The sequence below is a fragment of the Castor canadensis genome, chromosome 12 (assembly GCF_047511655.1).
Source record: "Castor canadensis chromosome 12, mCasCan1.hap1v2, whole genome shotgun sequence".
NCBI lineage: Eukaryota > Metazoa > Chordata > Mammalia > Rodentia > Castoridae > Castor > Castor canadensis.
In genome coordinates this window covers 80592748-80617370 of record NC_133397.1, presented here as the reverse complement: position 1 = coordinate 80617370, position 24623 = coordinate 80592748, and the positions used below count along the sequence as shown (strand labels likewise).

Here is a 24623-nt window from a genome sequence, read left to right as displayed (position 1 = left end):
GATTGCACAAGAAGCAGGCAGCGATGTGACGAATCTATTTGAGTGCTTGTTCAAGTTGGCTTCAAGATGGTCTCTACCACCAGAAAAGGCAGGTTATAAGAGTGGGTAGAGACCCTCAGGAGCATCAATAGCAGGCTTCCAGAAGAGCTTTCCACCTCCACCCCAGGGTGTGTGTGGGATGCTGCAAGCTGGTGGAGAGGGAACAGAAGAGTGGACCACACCCTGAGGAAGCCCTTAGGGTGGCCTGAGATGGGCAAGGGAAAAACAGGCCTACAGGACAGGTGGAGGCCTCTTTCCTTTATGTGAGACCCCCAGTCCTCTGGCCCCACAGGAGGGACAAGACAGCAGAAGCTGCTGCTGCAGAAGGCATCTTCCTCTCCATCTGCTTTCTGTCCCTTGGCCTTCCTGGCTCCTTTTCCGGGTGGAAAGAGGAACTGTGAGGAGCTGGGGCTTTCAGCGAGACCCGAGGGGCCTGCGATGCTCCCGCCCTGGACTCCCTGCCTGGCAATCATTTGGGCCCCAGAGAAATATTGGCTGCCTTGGCTAACCGAATTATTCTTTCGGTTTGAACCAGCTCCCCTTTTTGACTCAGATCCGGCTGGGTAAGGAAAGCGCTTTCTGAAACACCCGCCTGTCCTCTCCGCAGGGCGGGGGAGGGACCAGGAGGAGGCGGCATTGTCCCGGGGGACCGACCGGACCACAAAAGCAGGAGTCGGTGCCCTGGGTTGTTGGGGACTGTGTAGGGGCTTGGTCGACCAAGCACGTGCTTAAGTCACCAAAATAGAAAAAGAAAAATGCTTGGAAAGAATTTGATATTTCCCAGCGAGCAATGGAATCACCCTTCCGGGAAAAGTTAAAGACTGTGGGACTTCTTCACACTGCTTTAACTGTCCCAAGTTGTTTTTATTTCCAACTATGCAAGGGAGGTGGGCATCAGAGCCTTTTTCAGGCCTCTGATCTCTGGGGGCTCTTAGGCTGCTATGCCTCACCAGGACCCTAAGATTTCTTAGCGCTATTTAAAATCCCTGGGGACACAGGGCTGCCCAGCTGTTATTTTGCAGAATTTTTCTCTTAGCAGCCCACAGTTCTGCTTATTGCTCTTCCAACTGACTCACATGGGGAGATGGGGATTTCTGAGCTGTTTCAAAACTTACCCAGAATATTAGGGGTTTCATACAGCCCTTGTTTATTTAAAAAAAAAAAAAAGCCCCAAGGCTAACAAAATATGACACATACATACAGTAGTAGGGAGGGTGAGTGGGCAGGGGCCTTCCAAGTCTAATGCCCTCTCTGCTGTGTTGGAGCTGGACCTAGGTCCCAGGTTTCTTGGCTCTTTCCCAGCTCCCCCAGCCCTGGCCCTCCCCATGCCTTCTGCTTCACCCTGTGCTGGGGGTGAGAGCCAATATTTATGGGGCACTTCCTCCTGTCAGGCACAGCTCAGAGGTTTGAATAAGAAATAGTTTCCCTAGCCCATGTCATTTAGGAAGGGCTAGGAATGTTACCATGCCATTCCTGTTTTACACATTAGGACACTGGGTGTAGGGAGCTTAACATATTTGGGGTGCTTGGTTTTCTTATGGGGAAGGATATCCATTGCTTCCCTAATCTGCCAAGGCAGATCCTGCCCAGCCACAGGCAGACCTCAGACTCACCAGAGGGAGGCTACTGGGTCACGGGCTGGGGGCAGGGGGCGCTGACCTCTTTAGGGATCTGAGGTCCAACTGCCCTGAGTGGAGTCTGAGACCCCAGATCCTGCTCATCCCCCTTTCCTCCTAGGATCCAGTAGTAGGAAAGATACCCAGGTATAATGGGCTCTGACTCTAGCTGCCATCTGAGGCCAGGGGGATGGTGTGACCACCAGGCCTTCAGAGTCACTCATCCCAGGGACTCTAGCAAAATGGGAGCATGTATGAGCTCAGGACCTAAAGATGGTAGACTGCACTGCCCTTGACAATCAGAAGGTGCTGCCTGAGAGAAAAGCTGATATGCATGGTGGACGAGGGAAGGCAGCAGATGGTGAGGCAGGGGGTATCCTGCCTCTTTTTCCTCCCTTCCTGTCCTTCTACCCTCTTCATTCCCCTTCTAGAGATCCTCACTAACACCTGCTCTCACTTCCTCATCTTCTGTCATGGCAGAGGAGATGCTGGGAGCATTGGGATACAGAAGGACCTGGATACCTTGCTACTGGTGGAAACTTGGAGGTTGAGCAGAAGCTTATTGGGCAGATCTGGTAGGAGCTAGCAAGTTAGGGAAGGGCAGAGTGGCACAGAGGGAACAGCATGTACAAATACTTGGCACAAGAGCACAAGGCATGGGGAGGACAGTCACCCCCTGTGGCTATATTGCTGAATCTGTCACGGAGGGGTGTACACCACGCCACCTCCATATCCACAGCTGTCCTTGCCCTAAGTCCAATGTCCACAGCCTTCAGTTATGGCCAGTAGTAATACCCAGGCAGGTCTGGAAGGGCCTGATGAGGCCAAGTCCAGGAGAGAAGGCAATTATGACAGAGTAGAGCCCTCTAGTCCAGTACCCTGGGTGAAAACCACATGGCACAGGTAGGCAGGTGGGGAGAGGGAGGAGGCCAGACAAGTTCAGGATGTCTGTGGTGGACCAGGGTGGGACTGATGTGGGGACAGAAGCCTCAGGGGCTTGCAGACTTGCCAGTGAGTTACAGTGAGTGTGCATGTGTTTGTGTGAGCCTGTGTGTGAGCTGTGGGCTCCTCTGCATACATGACACATGTGCACACACACCCTAACCCTTTTCGTTTCAGTTATTTTTGGAATAGGTTCTCAAGTTTATGACTGAGCTGGCCTGGAAACTGGATCCTCCCAATCTTCACCTTCCAAATAGCTAGGATTATAGACATTTGGTGCAGTACCCAGTGGGATTCCCATAACTTTTACCTTGCTTTTGGGGTACCATTTGCTTTTGGAGGGGTATATTTTCACAAAATTTAGGGCAAAGAAATACTCAGCAGATCACATGATTTAAACACAACTGACATAATGCAGGACTGACTGAGAGCTTCTCTTTATCAACTGATCTGTAGCATGCATGAAGAGAAATTTAAAATCTTTGTTTTTGAAATTTCTTTTGAAGACCTGGGGGCATGGCTCAAGTAGCAGAGGAGGGCTTGCCTAGCAAGCTGGAGACCCTGACTAAAGTTCCCAGTACTAAAAAAAAAAAAAAAAATAGATTTTATTTATTTATTTATTGACTGTGCTTGGTCAAAACCATGTGTAATAAATCCGCAAATAAGGTGGCCTTGTTGTATTAAGAAGGTAGAAACAATATGGTATTTGGAGGTGGGGCCTTTGGGAAGTGCTAAGGATTAGATAAGACCATCAGGGTGGAGCCCCATGATTGAATCTTGATGGCTTTAAAAGAAGGGGTAGATCCCCACTACAGCAATAATAAAAAATAAATATGTAAGTAAAAAATACTTTAAAGAAAACAAGGGGGAGAGACCAGAAGACACACACACACACACACACACACACACACACACACACACACACACTTGCATGCACACTCTTCTCTTGCCTTGTGATGTCCTGTACCCTCTTGGGACTCTGTCAGCAAGAAGACCATCACCAGATGTGGCTCCTCAACCTTGACTGTGAGCCAAAATAAACCTCTTTTCTTTATAACTCATCCCATCTGTGGTATTGTGTTATTGGGAACAAAGATGGGACTCACACGCACTCAGAATCAGCCCCGTCAGAGGCCACTTTCACACCGTCCTGTCAACTCAGCACTATGACCATTTGTGGAAGGCCTGTTTCTCACCTTCACAATAATCTTGAGAGCTAGATACTACTAACCCCATTTCACCCATGGGAAAACTGAGGATTAGAGATGGTGACAACTCATCACAGGTCACACCACCTGCAAGTAAAGGCACCAGGACTGGAAAGTGTTCTCCTGGCTCTAGAGCCTGGGAACTTTCAGCCTCCTCAGTAAAGAGGGATTTTTAAAAGTGCCTAAAACTGCAAGGAGTTTAGGGTTGAGCTTGCCTCAAGCATCCTTAGTGGTTTGCTTGGGACTGGCTGGGAAGCAGGCAGGTCTCTAGGCTTCCTTAACCTTATCTGCCAAGGGTCCTCCTATGATCATGAGGGTGAGATAACACCTGTGTCCTGCTGTCTGCTGGGGACACAATTCACGTTGGCTCTGGAGGGGGACTCCACAGGCGGTGTTAGAGGCCAAGGGGCAGCTTCTTGATCAGCCCACCTCCCCAGGGTCATCACAGTCCTGCCCTCACAAAGCCAAAAGCAGCGCTGGCTGTCACCTTCCTTTCTCTGAAGCCCAGTTGTTGCCCTAGCCCTGTGTCCTCCTAGTACGGGGGCAACTAAAGAGAAAAGGGGAAAAATGGAAATTAAGGTGCCTCCCCCAACACGTTCCTGAACGTCCAGAGGGAAGCTAAAAACTCGGCAGAGGATTGGGGGCCGTCCTTTCCTCTCCCCGTGTCTCCAGTCTGGTCTCCAGCCCTTCACTCCAAGCGCGGGTCTGAAACTATCCAGACATTAACGCTTGGGCGGCCAAGAGGGGTGTCACTGAAGTTCCCCAGCTCTGTCCCATCCAATCCCTTCTCCCTCACTGGCCTCTCAGGGCTGCTCCCAAGAGGGGCACCAATTCTGGGAGGAAGCAGCTCCAAACTTACCCCCGGGACCCTTCTCAGCAGGGTTATCTGAGGCCTGGCCGGCCGCTCCCCTCCCCCGTTAGCTGGTTGCCAGCCTCGGGCCGGGCACAGGCCCCGCCGGCAGCGCCCTGGCAAAGCAGCTCCCGCTCTCGGGCAGGCAGAGCCGCAGAGCGCGCCAGCCGCGCCCCGCTCCTGGCCGCGCTCCGGCCCGGGCCCACGGAGCCCGCCTCTCCCGCTCTGATGTAAGCTGATATTTTAATTCTCTTACAAGGAATGGTGTTTAGAGAAATGACTTAACCGGATTACTCATCGTCTATAATGACTTGGCCCGACTCCAAGGCTATTCCTAGACGTGACGCTTGAGGCTTTGATTCTCTCTTTACTTTTGCTCCCCCTCCCCCGCCCGTCTCTCTCTCTCTCTTTTTTTAATACCAAGAAATTACTGCCTGGCTAACCAGCAGCTCCGCCCTTACACGCCCCCCCTTGCACTGCATCCTGGGAGATGTAGTTCTATCTTGGCCCCAGACGCGCTCCCTGGCTTAGCATTTCTCTTCCCCTCGCGCCCCCATCATCTCCGCCTGGCTGAGCGCTGGGCGGGTCCCGCCAGGCAGACGCCACTTAACAGCTGCATGCCTTAGTTTACCCATATGTCAAATGGGAGGAGCAATTACACAAGACAGGGTCGAAGGGCCTTTTGAAATCTTATTTTAAATAAAAGTGCTACACTGATCCCACTTTATGGAACTTATATTTTGAGTTACCATACATTAATAATACAAAGGGATTTCATTGTGATAATTCCATACATTAGTACAGTGTACTTTAAAAGAGTTCACCCCCTCCATTATATTTTCATTCTGCTCTCTCTACTCCCCCCTCCTTTTTTATAGTGTTTCTTGGGTTTCACTATGCTGTTTTTGAACATATAGATGTACTGTATTTCCCTTTCCTCCTCTTCTTGATCCCCCCTCAGACCTTCCTCCTTTCACATTCAAGTCTTATCATCATCATCATTTCAGGTGTAGGTTCTACAAATGAGTGAAAACTAGATATTTGGCTTTTTGAGCTTGGCTTATCTCACTCAGTTCTATCCATTTTCCAGCAAATGACATCATCCCGTTATTTCTCTTTGGCTGAGTAATATTCTATGGCATATATATATATATATATATATATTTTTTTTTTTCTTTATCCATTCATTGGTGATTGGGTATCTTGGCTAATTCCATAGTTTATATATTGTGCACAGAGCTGCAATAAACATGGGTGTGCAGGTATCTCTCTAGTCATATTGATTTACACTCCTTCGGATGTATGCTGAAGAGTAGTATGATGCTGACCCTGCTTTATTAAAAATTTCTTGTGCGGTGCATTTTGTACTGACTTTCACCCTAGAGTCGCCAGCCACTTTGTAAAACAAAGTGACACTAAAAACTTAGCTGTAGTTACCCTGATCCTGGGACCTAGAGCACAGTCAACCCTTTTCTTACTCCTTCCTGTTTGTGGCTGAGCACATGAACTTATACAGCACTTTACTCTCTGTTTCTCAATGTCCTTGAGGACACACTAGGGACAAATATAGTACCCACTTCATAAGCTGGGGTGATATGAAATGAAATGACCCAGGCAAGATACTGGTGCAAATGCTGGGCTCTGTAACTGAAGGAGGAATGAGAAGGGAATCCTGGGCAGCCTATGAGGTTGTCAGGGGCTGCATCTTCTGCTCCACAAGGCTAGGGACTTAGTTCTAACCCTTTCCAGATAGATGGTGGATTTGTCCCAATGTCTAGCTCAGTGCCAACACACAGTAGGAGTACATGATACATATCAGATGAATGCATGAATGAATAGAACGAAGCATCAGCCAGCTTTCCAGATGAGGCCTCCAAGTTTCCCAGAGGTTAAGTCGCGTGTGCAGGGCCACACAGCTGGTCTAGATCTGAGTGCTGATGAAAACCTAAATCCCCTCCCCCTCCCCCAGGAGAATTCAACTTTCACTTTTCAGGCTCAGGAAGTACAAGTTTCTGTTGGATGAGGTGGGGAAGTCAGGGAGCACCTCCCCAGACCAGCTCTAACCCCACAAAGGAAGCTACTCTAGATTCAGCTGCAAGGCAGGGCTCGGAGAGGTTGGAGGATGCCCTTTCACGTGCCCTGGGGACAGTGACCACAGCCCTGTAAGGCAGGAAGTTGGACCTTGGTATTGGGACTCAACTGTATCCCAGCACTACCACCTCCCCACTCCCTCATCCCCAGCAGCTCCCCAAAGGCCACAAGCTATTCTTGTCTTTTTCTAAAAGAGGCATTTGAAACCATGAGCCAATTTTTTCCATTCCGGAGCTTGGGTATCGTCTATTTCGAGCGTTTGTTGTTTTCCATGAGTTGCAGATGCCACCGTGAAGCCGGCCTTTCCTGGACAGCTAGCATGGGGGAGGGGGCAAGGCAGGGCCAACATTAAAAATACTTCCCACTTTCTCCTTTGAAAACAAAACCCTGGGGGCATTTTGTAACTGCTGAGCCTGGGAACAAGAGCTTCTTATGGTTGTATGTTCTGTTTTCTGAATGTACTGAATGGCTTTGCAGGTCCCAGCAGAAGCAGCAGCCTTGACTGCTGTGTGACCTTGGGCAACTCACTTAACCTGGTGGCCAGATGATCTTTAATGTTCCTTATAGCTCTGAAAGCTCCAGAATGAGAACACCTCCACTCCCACCCTCTCCTTAGGCTTTCTTCCTAGAAATGGGCGATGAGAGGTGTTAGAAGGCAGCCTTAGTTCAGTAATTCCCAGACAGTGCTCTAAGGGGGTCTAGAATATTCTTGGCAGGATTCACATAATGAGTAAGTTTTAAGAAGATTAAGGACCATTAAGAGGAGATCAAAGACATTGGTAGATCCCCGCAAAGGCACAAAGCTCAGCAGTCAGGAGAGAGAAGCTGATCTGTGCTCTATCTGGAAAGAGCTCTAAGATCTGTTGTTGATTAAAAAAAGTAGTCTTGGAATGGAGCAATTAACATTGTATCACTTATTTAAAAACACAGTAAAGTTACATATTTTATTACACCACAGATACATGTATTTATGAAAATACATAGGGAACATTCTAGAAGACTTTATCTAATCTGATAATGGGGAGGGAGGGAACTAGATTTGGGATAGTGCCAGAGAGGACTGATTTATTTGCAATGTTTTTACAGGAAGAATGTGTTTATGTATTAGTGGTGGTTTATTTTTCTTCTGGAGACATGCAGACAGACACCAAGACATTGAGGGGCTGGGTGGCCCCCTCTGGCTATCCTGGGCTGGGATCCTGTGGTTGGAGGGTACAGGAGGTGGAGGTATGTGAGATAGAGGCTCGAATAATGGGAGTGTTTATGCATTTAGGGTGGCAAATGGAGATATCAGTCTCTCAGCAAGATTTATTGGCCATTGTAAACTACTTTCTATTGCAAATAGTTGCCTCCAGAGGCAATTAAATTTAGATCATATTGTTCCCAAGTTGGCCCAGGCAGGTGTTGACTTGCCGAGGCTTTGCACAACAGCCCCTGTCTGTAAGAGTGATGGCAGGATCACCCTATCCTGAGGTGTTGCTTGTAAGGTAGTGAATTCCTCTTCAATGCGAGTGTCTAATCAAGGAGGAAGGAGTGGCCTAGACTGTGAACCTGAGGGCATCATCCAAGTCTCCATTCCAACTAGGCCTCATGCCTGTCTAGTCAATCCTTATAGAATGGCAAAGGTGGCAGTAGAAGCCTGTGACGCTTTCGAATGGTATCCCATAGTGGTATCTCTGCCACAGCCTCAACTCTCCTGGAGAGAGGGGCTTGTAACCTTGGAGGTGGTAGAGGGGAAGAGGAGGGATAGGACACTGTTATAATTACCATTGTAGTGATTGTTCTGGGCAGTTACTAAATACTGACAACAATGAGTCCATTACCAAATATGTAAGTGCTGGCTCTTAGAAACCAGGCCATGGTGCCATGCATAAGGGCTATCTCCTGCAGATCCCACAGTGTGGTCTGCTCCGGGCTGAGCTTGTAGAGATCTGCCATGCTAGGGCCCATGGGTAAGTGCCAGGGTTTCAGGGTCACCAAGCTGCAGCCTGGTCCGTTTATTTAGTGTGTGATAGATAAGCCATGATGAGTGCAAACAGGGCTTGTGTATGGAGCCCTGGGTATGAGAGCTCCTCTTCTGAGCTCAGATGTCTGGAGTTAGCTTTGGCTCTATCACCTACCAACTAAATTACTTGAGCTAATTAATCTTCCAGACCTCAGTTTTACTCCCTTAAGTGAGGTTAGTGATGGTGTGAAATGCATAGAGCTGTTTTGAGTATGAAAATTAACAATTTCTAGTACTTACTTACGTGCTAGGAACAGAGTTCAAGTCTAAGCTTGCCACCTGCCAAGACTTTATACTCTTAACCCCTAGCCCTCAGTTTCCTCCTCTATGACCCACACAGGTACAAGTGACTGCAATGGCTGACTTGGACCCTCCCCTCACCCCACCCATTCTAAGCCTCATTCTTATTTCCTTCAGCCAGGGGTCATGCCTCTTCTTTTCATGGCTCAGTTTCAGGCTGCCATTAGGTCTGTATGACATATATGGACATTGGACAATAAGGGCAGATCTGGGATATCAGGCATTTCGGAAACCCCACAGACCTTAGGCCAAGGACTTGCTCGTTTGGTCTCTCTTAGACTAACACTAACCACCTGTCTTATAGGGGGCTGGATGCTTGGGAAATGTCCAGGGTTCTTCAGGTCAAAGTTAGATGCACTTTGCTTACCCCGCCCAGACCTCAGTACGCTGCATAAAGCAAGTTTTCCAAGACTCTAGTTTTGCCACTAAAGAAACAGACGGGGGAACGTACTACAACTCCCAGAAGTCTTCGGGCTGAGAGGGCTACCCCTGTCCCGCCCGAAAGAGCCCGATCCACCAATGTGAGCGCAGAGCGGGGCGGGGGCGGTGCCCGGGTGGGGCGGTGCTGCAGGGAGCGGCAGACAAGCGGCGCTTCCAGTCAGTCGCGCCGAGAGCGCGGAGTCCGGAGGGCCGCCCCTGCTGAGGGTCTTCGGGCGGGCTACGAGCGATCTCGCCGGGCCATGGGTAAGCGTCTCGACGGCTTAGGACGGGGCTCGGCGACCCCGCGGGGAGGGCGAAGGTGTGCCGCAGGATCTCCTCCTGTCCTCGTGGCCGTGGGCGCCACTTTGGGGGGTGGGGAGGGGTCGAAGGTGGTCTTGAGCACGCGGAACGAGCGCAGACCTGGGTACCAGCACCCCTGCCCAGCGCGGGAGGGGGCGAGACGGGGTGTCTGCGCGCGCTCTCAGAAAAAAAAAAAAAAGGAAAGACAAAAAGGGTTGGTGGCCAGGGGCTTCCCGGGCGTTTATCTCGAAACTCTTTTTGCAGTCTCTTGACTGAAATTTACCAAACCCTGTACGGTTCTGTCATCCCACTTCCTGCTGCGGTTTCAATCTCGAGCTGGTCTCAGCTAATTTGTTGTGACAGCTGTCAGCAGTAGTTTCTCTCCCTCGCCCCCCCCGTGACATCCCCGCGGGTTCTCAGAACCCGCCGGCGCCGCCGAGAAGAGGCGCCGGGTCCGCGGGGCGCGCGCAGCGCTTTCCACTGCGGCCGCCGTTTCCTGAAAGTGACTGCGCGGGTTTTGAAGAACTTGCTCAATGCGCTTTGAAGAATCAACTGTTCCTCTTTCGGACAAGGGATGTGCTGATGGCTCGACTTCTGGACCCTTGCTCCATTTCTTCACTCTTTTCTCCATTCTTGCCCCCTGCCCGCTCACCCCCAACTCCCAGCAGGAAGGACGTAGCTTCCTTCTTTCTTCTCGGGTCTTCAGAAGGGACGGGGTGGCGGCCGCGGGAGTAATGCGGAGAGAGAGAGAGAGGGCAGCAGCTCAGGTTGCTAGCGCACAAGGAACAAGTTCCGCTTTGCGCTCAGCCGCAGCTGGGGGCGCAACCCAGGCGCCACATCTCCGACCTTCCGTAGTGCCCAAGGGTCGTCGCCCGGCGAGCGTTGCACGGTCCCGGACTCCTGCCCTGGCTGGCGCAGTGGGGCTCGCCCGCTACGGGAACCCCAGGGCTCCTCCTGAGTCTTTGCCCTGACCTGCAGTTCGTCTCTTTGTTTCCTGAGTCTTGGGCCCGCTTTGGGGGGAGGGGAGCGGATCATGAAATGCCCGGGAGGGTAACAGGTGCTTCTTCTTCCCGCCTGATCCCCATTCCCACTGTTGGGAACTAATGCACGTGTGGGGGTCTCTGTGTCTACAGGTGGTGCTAGGGCGGTGGGTGATGGTGGCTAGAGATGGTCCAGTCTCCAGAGCTGAGTTGTAGAGGCCAATCTCATCGGTTAGGGCCTAGAACCTGACATGGCAAAGGTAGAAAGGGTCTTAGAATCAGTCCCTCCATCTTTTGAGTTATAGTCAGAGAAACTGACGCACAGTGATCACCTCAGGTCTGGCAGTGAGTGAGGAACTGGCCTCCAACACTCCTTGCCCCTCTTTCCCCATGGTCTCCTGTTTCCCTAGTGGGAAATTGACCTGGAATGGCTCACACTCTCTTTTAGGCCAGGGCAAGGTGCTTGGAGAGCCATACTAGGGTGGGGTTGTAGGAGGGGAGTGGAAACACAGAGAGATCTGGGAGTGCACTGTGCAGGGGTTCTACCTCTACTTTTGGGTGATATCTTGGATAAGTCACTTACCACCTCTGAGTTTTGTTTCTTCATGGGTAGGGTGGGAAAATAGGACACAACCCATGAATAGAGTTCTTACTGTTACCATCAAACATCACCCAGACTGGGCAGGAAGGGGCAGTGGGGGCTCAGCCCATCCTGGAATAGGGTCTTTTAGGATATCTCAGAGCTGGGTAGCAGTGGGGATTGGGAGCTGGTAGCTGCACACTTGGTGTCCCTACTCCCCTCTGCCTTTTATGTTCCTTTCAAAATTCATCTTGGCTCTGGCTGCTTGCAGACCCTGTCCCTCTTCTCCTTCCTAACTGAGTTTGTAAAGCTGGGCTGTGGCCAGTGCTGCATCCTGGGTCTTCGGGGTTCCATGTCCAGCTTGTCTCTCAGTGCTGGCTCTTGGCAGGCCCCCCTCCCCAAACTGCCCACTGGAGCAAGCCCTAGAAGGAGACTCTGCCAGGCAGCCGGCTCCTGGGCCACAGAGTGGACTGATGCTTCAAAGGCTGTCTTTGTTTCGGCTCCAACTCAAGCTAAGAGAAACTTAAGCCAACAACCTCAGGCGAGGGGTGGGGTGATGTCTGCTGGTTGTTATTGAGGCTGCTGTTGCCATTATTATTGTAATTGACGCAGTGTTCCCACTCAGTGACTTTTCATGAAAGGAAGTGACACTTCCTTCCCATCATACCAAGGGTGAATGAGGCGGGCAAGAGAAAGAGAGGGAGGGAAGGGCAAGCAAACCTGTCAGTGCAAGGCTGTATGCCCTTGGACTAGTCACTGTCCCTCTCTGGGCATCAGGAGTATCTGAGATCAAGTGCATTTATCCTGCATGTACAGGTCAATGTTTTGGGAGCACCCACTGGGCATTGAGATACCTTCTGATGCACGACAGGCAGTCATCAGATCTCACCAAGGGATGTGCTCGCGCAAGCTCAGCTGTGGTTTGTGGGGGAAGCCTCATTTCCTGCTTTCTTCTGCTGAGAACATTGGCCATCAGACCTAGCACAACCATCTTATAAATGGGGAAACTGAGGTGCATAAGCAGGTGTGCGGTACCATAATGCTCTGCTCCATCCCTTCTCCTTTCCAATCTCATCCAGAGCAGGGGACAGGCTCACAGGGGCTATAACTTCCCCATCCTACTGCTCTTTCCCACCATGGCTAAGCCCAGGTGAAACGTCTTGAGTTTGTCTTCAGTAACTCCACTACTACCTTCACCTTTCTACTTTTTCAGGACTTGCAGCCCTTGCCCCAGGTAGGCTGAGCCTCGGCCTGAAGTAGCCTCTGCCCCTCCAGCAGCAGGTGACAGTTTCTTAAGGGAATTTCAGTAGGTGTCAACAGTTTTCCTTCCTTAAGATAATGGAGACAACACTTGTTATTCAGAGATGGTGGGTCTCAGGGGCCTCTGAGGCCAGAGACATGGATTCACATTGGTTCTGCCGCCTCCCATCCTGGGCCTGGTTGGCTGACTTTCCACACAAATCTGCTCTTGTTAGCAGAATGACAGGGGTGATGCAGATCCACTCAGAGGAAGTGGGCAACTTTGCACATTCTAAGCCTAGATGGGAAAATTGGGGTCTCCCTGTCCCATTTAAAAAACTTTAGATCCCAGGGCTCAGTGTCTTGGAGCTGTCATACTTCCCTGGTTCAGAATCCCAGCTCTGCCAGTAGAAAGCCGTGTAACCTGAGGCAAGCTGTGGAACCTCTCTGAACCTTAGGCATCATGTCTTCCCAGCATGGCTGGGAAGATTCAGTAAGGCAAGTACAAGATGCTTGTTCAAGGCCAGCCAGAGCACTGATTTGAGTTGGTGGAGTTGCAGTGGAGAAAGGGAAGGAGGGAATGGCTTGAGAATACACGGACTTTCAGGAGCATGGAGCTGCTCTAACTGGAGCAGTGAACGAAGCCTGTCACTGCTGTAGTTTAGGATGTGGAAGCTGAGCCTCCTCAGAGCCAAGCCATGGAATTGGATAGAAATCAGAGTCATAATGCAAGAGGCTCTGGGTCAGTCCTATGGCCAGCCTAGGTCAGTACTCATTGACTAGATCACAGGCTCATCTCCTGGCCCAGCCACCTAGCCTCCTTGGTTCCTCCTGCCAGCAGTGGAATGAGAAATGGAAGTCACTTGTGGAGTGAAGTCCTACCATTGTATATCAGGGTTTTTCTAGTACCAGTATTTAGCTGCACAAAACTCAAGGAGCAAACTAGGAATCAACTCAGTGGGAAAGGCCCCAGAGCTAAGTTGGAACCTTTGTGGACTGCAGAGGGGACCCTGAATCAATGGTCCTGAAAAGACAGATAAAGGTGTCATTTCTCCTCAGTAGTTTCTAACTATGTGCAATTCAAGCAAAACCCCACTGGCATTTTTTATTTTTTTAATTTATTTTTTTAAGAGAATGTGACCACATTGTCCTTTATAAAGAACAGCAATGAGGGGAGCCTTGATTTCAGTATAGTAAATTATTTCACAGAGCTACAAAAATTAAAATACTGTGCATGGATGCCAGCTTTCCACAGTGAATAGAATAGAATAGGAAGTTCAGAAGGCACCCCAGATGTGTCCCTTATAAGCATTGAGTTTGTGGAGAAAGTAACATTTCAGGTAACTGGGATGGGGGTTATTCAATCAATACTGACACCAGGAGGCAGAAGAGGAAACCATGGTAGATTCCTACCTCATACCTTATACCAGAATAAATTCCAGATGCGTTACAAGCAAACAAGGAAATATTCGCTATTGTTTTGTGGACTGAAAAGGTAAAATCTGAAAGACTCTCATGGAGAGCAGAAGCTTTCTTTTCTCTTCATCCAACTGTCCACTTACAAATAGGACATCGAGGCATTCATTGTCCAGGAGGGATCTTACACACAAGCTGGGCAGGCAGGTGGGGTGAGGCTGGAAGAGTGAGGTTGTCAGTCCCATAAGCCCCTTCCTGCAGAAACAGCAGAAGGGTCCAGCCTATCATTCTGCACTCCAGCCTCACATTGGGAAGTATGAGAACTGGGAGCCTGGAAGGCAGGAGGACTTGTGGGTTTCAAACTTAATTTTCATAGCAGAATCCTTTTTACAAATGAAGATTTACCTGTAACCCTGATCTATAAATGATTAGGGAAAGGAGGAATTAGGGCAGCTAGGGACAGGACAGATAGCACCCTGGAGGAGAGAGAGAACTCTCCCTGACCCTCCTCAAGGCTGCAGAAGTGGGGGCCCAGAACACCCTTCCAGAATAGAAAGAGTACACGCCCTGGCTGGGAGAGAATGGAGACCAAGTTCATTTGGGGACTTGGGACACAGATAAAGAGTGTTTCCCTTTGTGGCTGGAGGTGGGAACTCTGATCCCTTTCCCGTCTGGGGTAAATAGCTTGGATTGGTGACCTCCTTTCCAGGTAACCCGAGTGCCCAACTCCAGGAGATTTTCCCTCAGCGTGACCCAGGCAGAGCTTCATAAACTCTGGAACCAAACCCAACAGAGGGGGCTAGAGATCCTTTGGCCTGTGGCGCTCAGCTTGACAGCCCTGTTGGGATCCTCCCAGGGGCTTTAAATTCTGATGATACCCATGCAGGAATCTGAGTATTTAAAATGCTCTCTCAGGTGATCGTTAAGGTCCAACCCCCTTATTTTCTTCAAGCCCGAGGAGCAGTAACATGCCAGCCAGTTTGCAGGAGGGGAGTAGTAAGAAGCCAGGGTCACACTCAGGAGCAGATAGAGGGAGTCCTTCGATGTCCAAGTTGGGAGGCAGTGGGAATGAAGGGAGATAGGATGTATGAGTGGGCAATCAGGAAAGGAGGGTGGCTGGTGGAAAGAGGTGCTCTGACATATGCAGGACTTGAGGAATTCACTGAGGTAGCTAACGACTCTAGCATTTCCCTCCCATTTCACAAAAGACTGAGGCACAGAGTCACTGAGGACTTGGTTAGAAAGGCAAGGCTGGTGGGTCAGTTGTTAGCACCCAGGATTTCTGGAAACTGACTGAATCTCAAATGTCAGAGCCAGCCAAAGAGGGTGACTGGGTCTCTTTCTCTTTGATGAGCCTTAGCATGGGTATCTCTCCTGGTTTATTTGGACTCTTCATTAGGGATTTGCCATTGTTGATAATAACCACAGAAGCTACTAGACTGGTGGTTAGACAGACTTTGTTTTGAGTCCTGCCTTTCTAGGGAGATAAGCTTCTTGACCTCTCCAGCTTCAGTCTTCCCCCTTTTTAAAATGGTATCCCTCCCAGGACTAAATGAGAGAATTCACACAAAACAGCCAGAGACATGGAACCAAGGACCTACACAATATGAGTGAGCAGTTGTAGGCATAGCTGAGCTTCTGCGAACAGCTGTCAAAGCAGAGGCTGATTAGTGGAAAAGATTCTAATACCATGTACCTCTGGGTCCTTCCAGCCATCTGGGTCATATTGGTACAGGTTTATTGTTCCTACAGAGACTTTTTGTCAGATGGAGGAGAAACCTCACAGCTCCCAACAATAGTGATTTCCTGAGCTGGAGTGAACCAGAAATAGGGACCTATTCATACCTGATTAACTAAAAGAAAAAAAGAGAAAGAAAAAGTTGTGAGGGTCACACATGGTGGAACCTGTCTGTAATCCCAGCACTTGGAGGCCAAGGTGGGAGGATTGTGAGTTCAAGGCCAGCCTGGGCTACACATACTGAGACCCTATCTCATAAAAGTAAGGCTGGAGCTCAGTGGTAGGGTATCCCTAACATTGCAAAAGGGCATGGTGATACATGCGTATAATCCTAGCACTCAGGAGGCTGAGGCAGGAGTATTGTGAGTTCAAGGCCATCCTGGGCTCTATAGTGAGATTCTGCCTTAAACAAAACAAAAATGCATGGGTTTGGATTTATGGCAGGTTTGTCCCTCTGAACCTCTCATAGTGTCCTTTGCCAGAGCAAACTATGTCTCTGAACCATTGCCTGCAGGCTGCTGGCACTGAACTGGGTTGCACAGTGGAGAAAAAGAAAAAAAATAATAAAACCAAGAAAAAAATGTTAAAAGGCTGTCATAAAGATGTGGGTTCCTGGTCCCAGATCTGCTGCATGGCCAGAGGCAGTATCCAAAGACTGATGTTTTCAGTGGCTAAGGTGTTGCAGTTTTGCACCCATCAGCACATGGCTGCCCTGAGTAGAATCTGTGGACCCTCTTGTACAATGGAGCCTTGCTCATTCTTGCTTATTTATGCCTACTGTGGGGCAGGAGGCTGGAGGCCTCACCAAGGTGTTAGAAAGTTAGATAAGTGACAGCATGGCTGTGAGTAGCCAAGGCTGATGAGAGGAGCCAGGAGTGCTGGGGCTGGGAGGGGCGGGGAAAGGCCACCCAAATGAAGGGACTTGTCAGCAGAGATCTGAAGGGTCACTGGGACCCTTGCAAGGGAGGGCCGTATTGAGCCTGAGTAGGGGTGGTTAGCCCTTTGCACATGCTTGGGTAAAGGCATGTCACCTTTGGGCACTTATTCTCCTCTTGATTATTCCTGGGGGAATAGCTGTCTAGGCCCCTGTATGGTGTTTTGGGAACCACAGGTGTGGGAGCCTTGGCAGCATCTCCTTCAGCCAAACTGCTGTGAAACTCTCTGCCTGAACGTAAGCAGGTCCCGGAGTTTCCCCCAGCACCACACCCCACCCAGCCTTCTCTGACTGGACCCCAACATGTTTTAGGGTTTCCCTTAGAGATGAGAGGTGATGGCTAGAATGGAGAAGAGAAGAGAGGCAGGGCCAGGGAGGGGAGATGAGGGTTTATGGGGCTGCCAGGTCAGGCTGAGCCATGGTTTTCTGTGTGTGTGCGTGTGTGTAAGTGTGTGGTGTGATGTATAAAGGGACAGTCCAAATGCAGTCAAGACTAATGGGCAGAGAACACTGTGGAAGGAAGGGAGGGACTCTGCCTTCCCCTGGTCAGCTGCAGCTAGGAATTGGGGTGGAGGGCACTCTTTGGTCACTTGTTTCTCCTACGTGCATCTCACACGCCCTCTTCCCCTCCTTTCCTTCTCTTTCTGCCCTTTCTTTTCCAGCACCCACTGTTAAAGGGAAAAGGAAACAGTCAGAGGAGGGTGATCCTCAGGACCCCCCTGTGTCCCCGAAACCTGATGGTGAAAAGAGCAGGAGCCACAGCCCCATCCATCTGGAGGTGAGTCAGGTGTCTCCCTGGGGCCTCTTCCCTGCCACCCTCAGCCTGGGCTCAGCCTGCAGGGGAAGCTGGAGACACCGAAAACTCTCAGGAGCTCGTCTCCCTCCTGCCTTGGCATGCTGCAGAGTTGGTGGGGTCCTGCATTGGAATGTGCAGGAGCTGGGCCCTGGGCAGACAGGGGACTCACTCGTCACCTGTGGCAGTGGTGGTGGAACTCTTTTCAAATGAAGATGACCTGGACACTGATCATAAAGCAGACAAATGCACTATTTATTCTACAGTGTAAAACTACATTTCCACCTATCCATCTGAGTTGATAGCGTGGAGGACAGGCTGGTGCATCAAAGGCAGGTGCCATTACAGAGGCCCAGTGGACACAGGTCCTGTGGAGCATCCCCACAACTCCTGGAAGTATTGAGCACCTTTGTTCCTTTGACTTCTACCCCTAAGTGCCTTCCAGAAACTCTGGCTGGCAGAGGAGCTAAGATGGAGATGTCACAAATGAAAAGCAAGGTAAAGAAGCCATCCTAGCCTAGAAAATGAAGGCTGCTCCTGCAGCTGCCTCCAGCCTGTTGCCTTAGACTGCCAGGCCTCTGTGGAAGTCTGGGCTCCAGCTACTATCATAGGTCCTGGGCACTAAGCTGACACCTGTTCCTGTGTGACTCAGGAAAGCTCACTGAAGCCCAGGGCAGGAGACTGGGTGCTCCCAGAGAGCTTGGGGTTGAGGGCCAGGCACCAGTTATCCTCATAGTTGGTAGTTTCCACATGCGTTCAGCTGCCCACCCCCCATCCCCACACCTCCTGTTCTTTCCCCAGGACTCCCCTGAGGCAGGCGGGGAGCGGGAGGAGGAGCAGGCCTTCCTGGTCAGCCTCTACAAGTTCATGAAGGAGCGACACACGCCCATCGAGAGGGTGCCCCATCTCGGCTTCAAGCAGAGTGCGTCCCGGGGATTCAGGCAGGGAGGGGGGCCCGGTAGGGGACCCCAGCAAGCCAGGGCAATGGGGCAAGCTCCTCTTCTTTGGGGGGTCCCCAGAAACTGCCAGCCTATAAAGGTTGTAAACAGAAAGGATGCTTCCTGGCAGGCCCAGGGCTGGAAATGGGCAGAACCACTGGACCATCAGAGCATTGGGCCAGCCTGCCCATCCATGATATTGACCTGTTTGGGTGTGTGGGGAGCTTCAAGCTGCTGCTGGGGGACTTCCCACCTGTTGCAGACACTGACAGCTTGCTCTGTCCCCCTTTCCTCTAGTTAACCTGTGGAAGATTTACAAGGCAGTGGAGAAACTGGGGGCCTACGAGCTGGTAAGAAAGCCTCCTCCGAGTCTTTGCTGGGCTGCATCTCTCAGCACATCCTAGATGTACCCCAGGAGGGGCTGGGGAAAGGATCAGCTGGCAGGGCATTCTTTGCCTACAGATAGGAGGAAGAGCAAGGAACCCCAATCTTAGCTATGTATGCTGTAGGGAGCAGGGACCTGCCCTGCCTGCTGGTGCTTTGCTGCTCTAAGCAGGTTTTCCCCTCTTCCCCATCTGTTATGCCTTCCTGGGCTTCCAAACTTGCTTGGGCTGCAGTTGGGCGGCACCTGGGAGGGAGAGCTGGTGGGGTTAGGCAGCTCCCTTCAGCATCCCACTCCTGGGCTGGAGAAGCAGTCCTTCTTATGGCATTCCTCACGTGATGCCCTTGCAGGTAACTGGCCGCCGCCTTTGGAAGAACGTGTACGACGAGCTGGGGGGCAGCCCGGGCAGCACGAGTGCGGCCACATGCACGCGCCGCCACTATGAGAGGTATGGGGGCACGCTACCATTCCTGGTAGAGGATACCCGGGCCTTCCCTTTCCAGGGCCTTGGGAGAATGTGGGCTGGGAGAACAGTGCAGGTACAATATTCAGACAAATGCACCATTTGTGTCCAGAAAAGAGAGCAAGATTGTGTCCCATGCAGGCCATTTCAGCAGGGTACACGTGTGTGTGCTGAGTCCTCATCAGAGCTGGGAGTTATGGGACAAGATGAGGAAGGTTGGTTGTAGGTTGGTTGTGTGCATGGTCAGAGGGAGCTGACAGCTTTGGGACAAAAGAGAGGGAGTTCCTGGTGGAGGGAGCCAGAGGGCCTCCCTCTACCAGGCTGGCCACCAGCCTCCTGTGGACACACCGGCTTCTCCCCAGGTTGGTCCTCCCTTATGTGCGGCACCTAAAGGGGGAGGATGACAAGCCACTGCCCCCCTCCAAGCCTAGGAAACAATACAAGATGGCCAAGGAGTCACGGGGGGATGATGGGGCCACAGAGAGGCCGAAGAAGGCCAAGGAGGAGAGGCAAGTGGACCAGGTGAGCACCAAGCATAGTGGGGTTGCCCTGTCCCCTGCCTTTCACAGCTCCCTCTTCCAGCCCTCCTATTTGCCTGACTCTGGCTGCCCTGTCCCCTGCTGGGAATACATAGAACCCACCGTGAGGGCTGGACTGGACTTGTTAGGGCTCTGGGTTCTCTGAAGTCCAGCTCATACTTCATTCACTGGACCCTATATCTTGATTCTAGGCTGTGTCCACTCACAGCACAGGACACCTTGTGAAAATTTTGCTACAAGGGCAAGTAGGGGTCCTGGATGCCCCCTCAGGCCTACTGTCTTCACATTCCCAAGGCAAGATGCATGGCCCACACCCAGCCCTAAGATAAGACTTTTTCTCATTCTAGATGATGCCAGGAAAGACCAAAACAGATGCCACTGACCTGCCACAGCTTCCCAACCAGGGCCCCCCCAGGGACAGCACGAAACCACTGGGCCCAGATTCTGGGCCCTCTCTGCCCTTTGTGGGTGCCAGTGGCTGCCCTGAGGCCTACAAGCAGCTCCTGTCCAGCTTCTATTGCAAAGGGACACATGGCATCATGTCACCACTGGCGAAAAAGAAGCTCCTGGCCCAGGTCAGCAAGGCAGAGGCCTTGCAGTGCCGGGAGGAGGGCTGTCACCATGGAGTGGGTGGCCCCAACAGGGAGTCCCCAGAGAGTCCCCGGAGCCCAAGAAGGCTGGCTGAGAACTCGGGGCACCTGCTGACCCCTCAGGAGGGATTGCAGGCCCCTGGGGGCAGCATCAGAGTGGAGGCTCAGGTGGGCCCCTGCCCGGCAGCCTCCATCTTCACAGGCTGTTTCCATGCCTACCCCACTGAAGTGCTAAAGCCCATCAGTCAGCACCCCCGGGACTTCTTCTGCAGTTTTAAAGATGGGGTGCTGGGGCCTCCTGGCAAAGAGGAAGGGCTGCAAGCCAAGGAGCCCCAGCTGGTGTGGGGTGGGGATGCCAGCCGCCCCTCTGCATTCCATAAAGGTGGCTCCAGAAAGAGCAGCTTCTACCCTAAGCCCAAAGCCTGCTGGGTGTCTCCCATGGCTAAGGGCCCTGCTGAGAGTCCCGTGCCCCCGTCCACCCTCCACAGCAGTCCAGGCCTCAGTAACAAGCGCAGCCTGGAAGAAGAGGGCTTTGCCCACAGTGGCAAAAAACTGCGGGCAGTATCTCCTTTTCTGAAGGAGGTGGATGCCAAGGAATGTGGGGCCAAACCACCAGCTCCTGGCCTGGCTGTCTCCTGCCTGCTTGGCCCAGCCCTGGGGCCTGCTGCCCCGGAAGCCTACAGAGGCACTATGCTGCGCTGCCCACTCAACTTTACCAGTGCCGCAGACCCTTTGAAGGGCCAAGCTGCACTCCCCTTCAGTCCTCTGGTCATCCCAGCCTTCCCAGCCCACTTCCTGGCCACTACAGGCCCCTCACCCATGGCCACTGGCCTGATGCACTTCCCCCCCACATCCTTCGACAGTGCCCTCAGCCACAGACTCGGCCCCACTTCCTCTGCCTGGCACATACCACCTGTCACAACCTATGCAGCGCCCCACTTCTCCTTCCACCTCAACACTAAGCTGTAGGTTGGAGCCTGCAACATTGTGCTGTGTTGTGGAGGGTCTGAGGCAGTCTGAGACAGGCAGGCACTGCTGGGGACCCTAGCCTGGAACCCACCACCCAGGATGCTTGGGTTGGGCAGCCTGGCACAAAGGGGTAGGCAGTGAGAAAACTGAGTGTCTCAAGAAAGCAGTCTGAGCTCACCCAAGAACTGGGGACCATGAGGTGTGTGTGGCCTTGTGCAAGGTTGGGAGCTCCCAGCTGCCATCAGAAGTCAGGAGCTGGGTGAACCTGAGGCATCCAGGTCACATACAGAAAGTCCAATAAAGACACCAGTGTGACATCCAGCTCTGACGTGTATACAGTTGGACCCTTGCAAGGGCAGGTAAGGCAGGAGTGAGCTTGTGGGTGGGACCACTAGTAGGAGATGAGAGAATGCCATCCAGTGGCCTGGATGCCACCACCCCACTAAAGAGCAGGCCTGGAGAAAAACAGCCTCCTGTGTGCTGCTCAGCAGGCCTTGTGGTGTGTTCTTGTGCCTTCACTCCACTTGCCCAGTTGAGGCTCAGGAGAACTGCCTGATGCTGTCCTCATGGTGCAGCTGGGAATCCAAAGCTCAGACCAGGTCATGGACTTGCTTCTCACAGACTAGTGCAGCCCTGAGTGACTAGCACTGACCTCAGGACTGGATGTGCCCTGCAAATGCACTAATCATTTTTGGAAAGAGGAATTGCTTGTTTTGAGACAGAGTCCCACTATTACCCAGGTTGGTCTTGAGCTCCTGGACTTGAGGTCGTCCTACCTCAGCCTCTTCAGTAGCTAGGACTATAGGTGGGTGCTGGTGTAGCTATGAAGAGAGCTTTTGAGGGTACAAGAATGAAGCCTGACTTGGTCTGCCCTGTTGGACTCAGACTTGTGAGACCTACTACTGCTCTTGGTGACCTACCACCACCACCTCCATTTGTCTGCCCACACAGGCCAAGGAGGCCCATTGGACTGATATCACTGGGGTTGGGGGTGGGAGAATGGGAGCAAGGGCCAGCCTCTGCCTAGGCATCTGTTATGACAAATGCCAGATGGTTGCTCTAGAAGTGTGTGTAGTAACCTACAGCCTAGTGCCCTTCTGAAGGCTCTAGTTGGGGACAAGGGACCCCTGTTAGAGGTGTCCCTCCTCTGTTCTCCCCAGGCAGCCTGTTCTCAGAATAGCTTCACACCTGTTCCTAGAAAGGTGCAGTTACTATGACCCAGGTGGTGCCAGGGTGTAGATGTGGGGCCAGGCCAGCAGACAGACTGACCATCACAGAACCTCATGCTGCTTCTGATCTCAAACCAGAGGAGGGGATGTCTTGTGTGGCTCCCTCACCTTAGTTCACAGGTGGGAAGGCCAAGGCCAGGATGAGAGGCCCTGTGACACACAATGTGCCTGCTGCTGGGAGTGGGTGGCTAGGTGGGAAGCAGCTGCCTATGATGGGAACTCAGACATAGGTGCCTTCCAAGTACAGCCAGTGACAGGGTGGCCATAGGGTGTTCATGGTCACTGTTGGGAGTGCATTCAGGCTCTGCAGGAGATCTTCCAATTCCCTACTTTAAGATGTCAGCCTGAGCTGAGTCCTACCCCCCTCTCCCAGCAAACAAATGCCTTGAGTGCTGGACTGCAGATCATGGGGTCAGATCCACTGGATAATGGACAGTTTAGGGATTCCTGTTGGTGGTGCGGCCTGAGATGGGGCAAGGTCACTGGGTTCCCTTCATCTGCAAAGCGACATTGGCCTCCTGCACAAAGGTGGGCCGGTGGCGGGGCAGCAGGACTTGGGCGTGGGTTGCTCAGCGCTGTGACGGTGGTGCCCTCTGGAGGCAGTTCTGGAGAATACACTTTTCTGGGCTTAAGTCCTGAGCCAGTGGATGGATGGATGGATTCCTGGGCTCGACGCTGCGGCCCCTGCAGAGGCGTAAAAGACACTAGCGCTGGGTGTGCGGGTCAGACTTGCCGGAAAACCTCGGGGCGCTTAGCTCCGGATGTGCCATCCCCGCGCTATTCTCATTCGCTCCTCACGAGCCCCGCGGGAAGGCACTATCCCTACTTACAAATGAGGAAACGGCTGGGGCATAGCTCAAGTGGTAGAGAGCTTGCCTAGCAAGCTTGAGGCCCTGAGTTCAAACTCCAGTACTGCAAAAAAAAAAAGAGGAAACAGCGAGGGGAGGTAACTCCAAATAGCAAGACCAGGAGCGTTCCCTCACCCAGGTGCGTCCTGGCGCGCTCCCGACGTGGGCGTCTTGCTTTCCAAGTTCATTCGGTTGCTAGGTCCTGGGGACCCACAGACCAGCAGGGCTGGCAACGCCTATGTTCCAGCATAGATTTATTTATTCCATTCCACTTTTAGGACCCCTTTCAAAATGCTGGTGGCATTTGAGCTGCTGCTGATGGCAGGGAGTGGAGGCCACTCTGCAAGGGTGCCGACTGTCCGCCCTCCCAGCCGTGGTGAATACCTGACTCACCCTGTCATACTTAAGCTGTCACCTGGGAAAAGGGCTGGTACCTTGTTAGGTGTACACCATGTATCTTAATGGGTAACTTGATGGGTACACTGTGAGCAGAGCACTAAAAGGTGCGGGCTTCAGGGAGACAGTAAGTGAATAAAACTTTAGAGATGTTTGCTCAGGAGAAAACTAGGACTGGAACCGGTGTGCTGTTGTTTGCCTTAGGAGTGTTAATGCATGTTCGCCATTTTAACTTTTGTTGTTTTTTTTTTTTTGGCAGTACTGGGGCTTGAACTCAGGTCCTCATGCTTGCTATGCAGGTGCTCGTTTGCTTGAGCCACTCCGCCAGTCCTTTTTGGTTGGGTATTTTTGAGATAGGTCTCTCGAACTATTTGCCCCGGCTGGGTTCAAAACACAATCCTCCTGATCTCTGCCTCCTGAGTAGCTAGGATTACAGCAGTGAGCCACGGTTGCTGGACACTGCCAACATTTTAAAGGGGGTTAGAGAGGACCTCCCTAGAAGAGAACATTGAGCACAGCCGAGGAGGTGGCAGAGGGAATAGGTTGTGTTGAGTCCCTGAGGTGGCAGCAGGCCAAGTGGGTCCCAGAAACTAGGAGATTTGGAAGGTTGGGACAGAGGGACTGAGAGGTGACTCAGACTGTGGCTCTGGACCCTTCTGGGCCAGTGAGGCAGTTGGGATTTTACTCAACATGAGCGGAAGGTAGAGGAATGTCCTGGCCTCCACACTTATTTCTTTGTGATGCTGGAGATGGAACCTAGGGCTTCATGCATGCTAGGCGAATGCTCTACCACTGATCTGTGTTCCAGCCCTTATTAA

General features: G+C 51.8%; 2 protein-coding genes and 1 pseudogene across 4 annotated transcripts in view; 2 read left to right on the top strand and 1 right to left on the bottom strand.

Moving 5' to 3' along the window:
- The window catches only part of Neurl3 (neuralized E3 ubiquitin protein ligase 3), a 28492-nt gene extending 23664 nt beyond the window's left edge, over nucleotides 1-4828 (bottom strand). The window contains exon 1 of the mRNA XM_074050222.1: nucleotides 4665-4828. The gene's annotated coding sequence lies outside the window, so the exon portion shown is untranslated. The remainder of the gene's footprint in view (nucleotides 1-4664) is intronic.
- A 4769-nt stretch (nucleotides 4829-9597) lies between these two features.
- On the top strand, nucleotides 9598-21653 carry Arid5a (AT-rich interaction domain 5A). Of its 3 annotated transcripts, none has more exons than XM_074050221.1 (8): nucleotides 9631-9735; nucleotides 12545-12612; nucleotides 17321-17436; nucleotides 18253-18373; nucleotides 18687-18739; nucleotides 19122-19219; nucleotides 19597-19756; nucleotides 20121-21653. In XM_074050221.1, exons 4-8 carry the CDS (start codon nucleotides 18319-18321, stop codon nucleotides 21330-21332), a joined length of 1578 nt encoding a protein of 525 aa, XP_073906322.1. In that variant the 5' UTR covers nucleotides 9631-9735; nucleotides 12545-12612; nucleotides 17321-17436; nucleotides 18253-18318; the 3' UTR covers nucleotides 21333-21653. The 3 variants fall into 3 exon arrangements, with proteins under 3 accessions (XP_020014239.1, XP_073906322.1, XP_020014240.1); XM_020158651.2 differs by having other exon boundaries at nucleotides 12545-12637; XM_020158650.2 differs by lacking the exon at nucleotides 12545-12612 and having other exon boundaries at nucleotides 9598-9735.
- LOC141415277 (small nucleolar RNA SNORA42/SNORA80 family) lies at nucleotides 16146-16268 on the top strand (annotated as a pseudogene).
- Nucleotides 21654-24623: the final 2970 nt, after the last annotated feature.

What these genes read in the sequence shown, in the direction of transcription:
- Arid5a (XM_020158650.2), top strand. An exon ending in ACAGCCCCATCCATCTGGAG is followed by an intron (nt 17,437 to 18,252) that starts GTGAGTCAGGTG and finishes TTCTTTCCCCAG; the next exon opens with GACTCCCCTGAGGCAGGCGG. An exon ending in ACGCGCCGCCACTATGAGAG is followed by an intron (nt 19,220 to 19,596) that starts GTATGGGGGCAC and finishes GCTTCTCCCCAG; the next exon opens with GTTGGTCCTCCCTTATGTGC.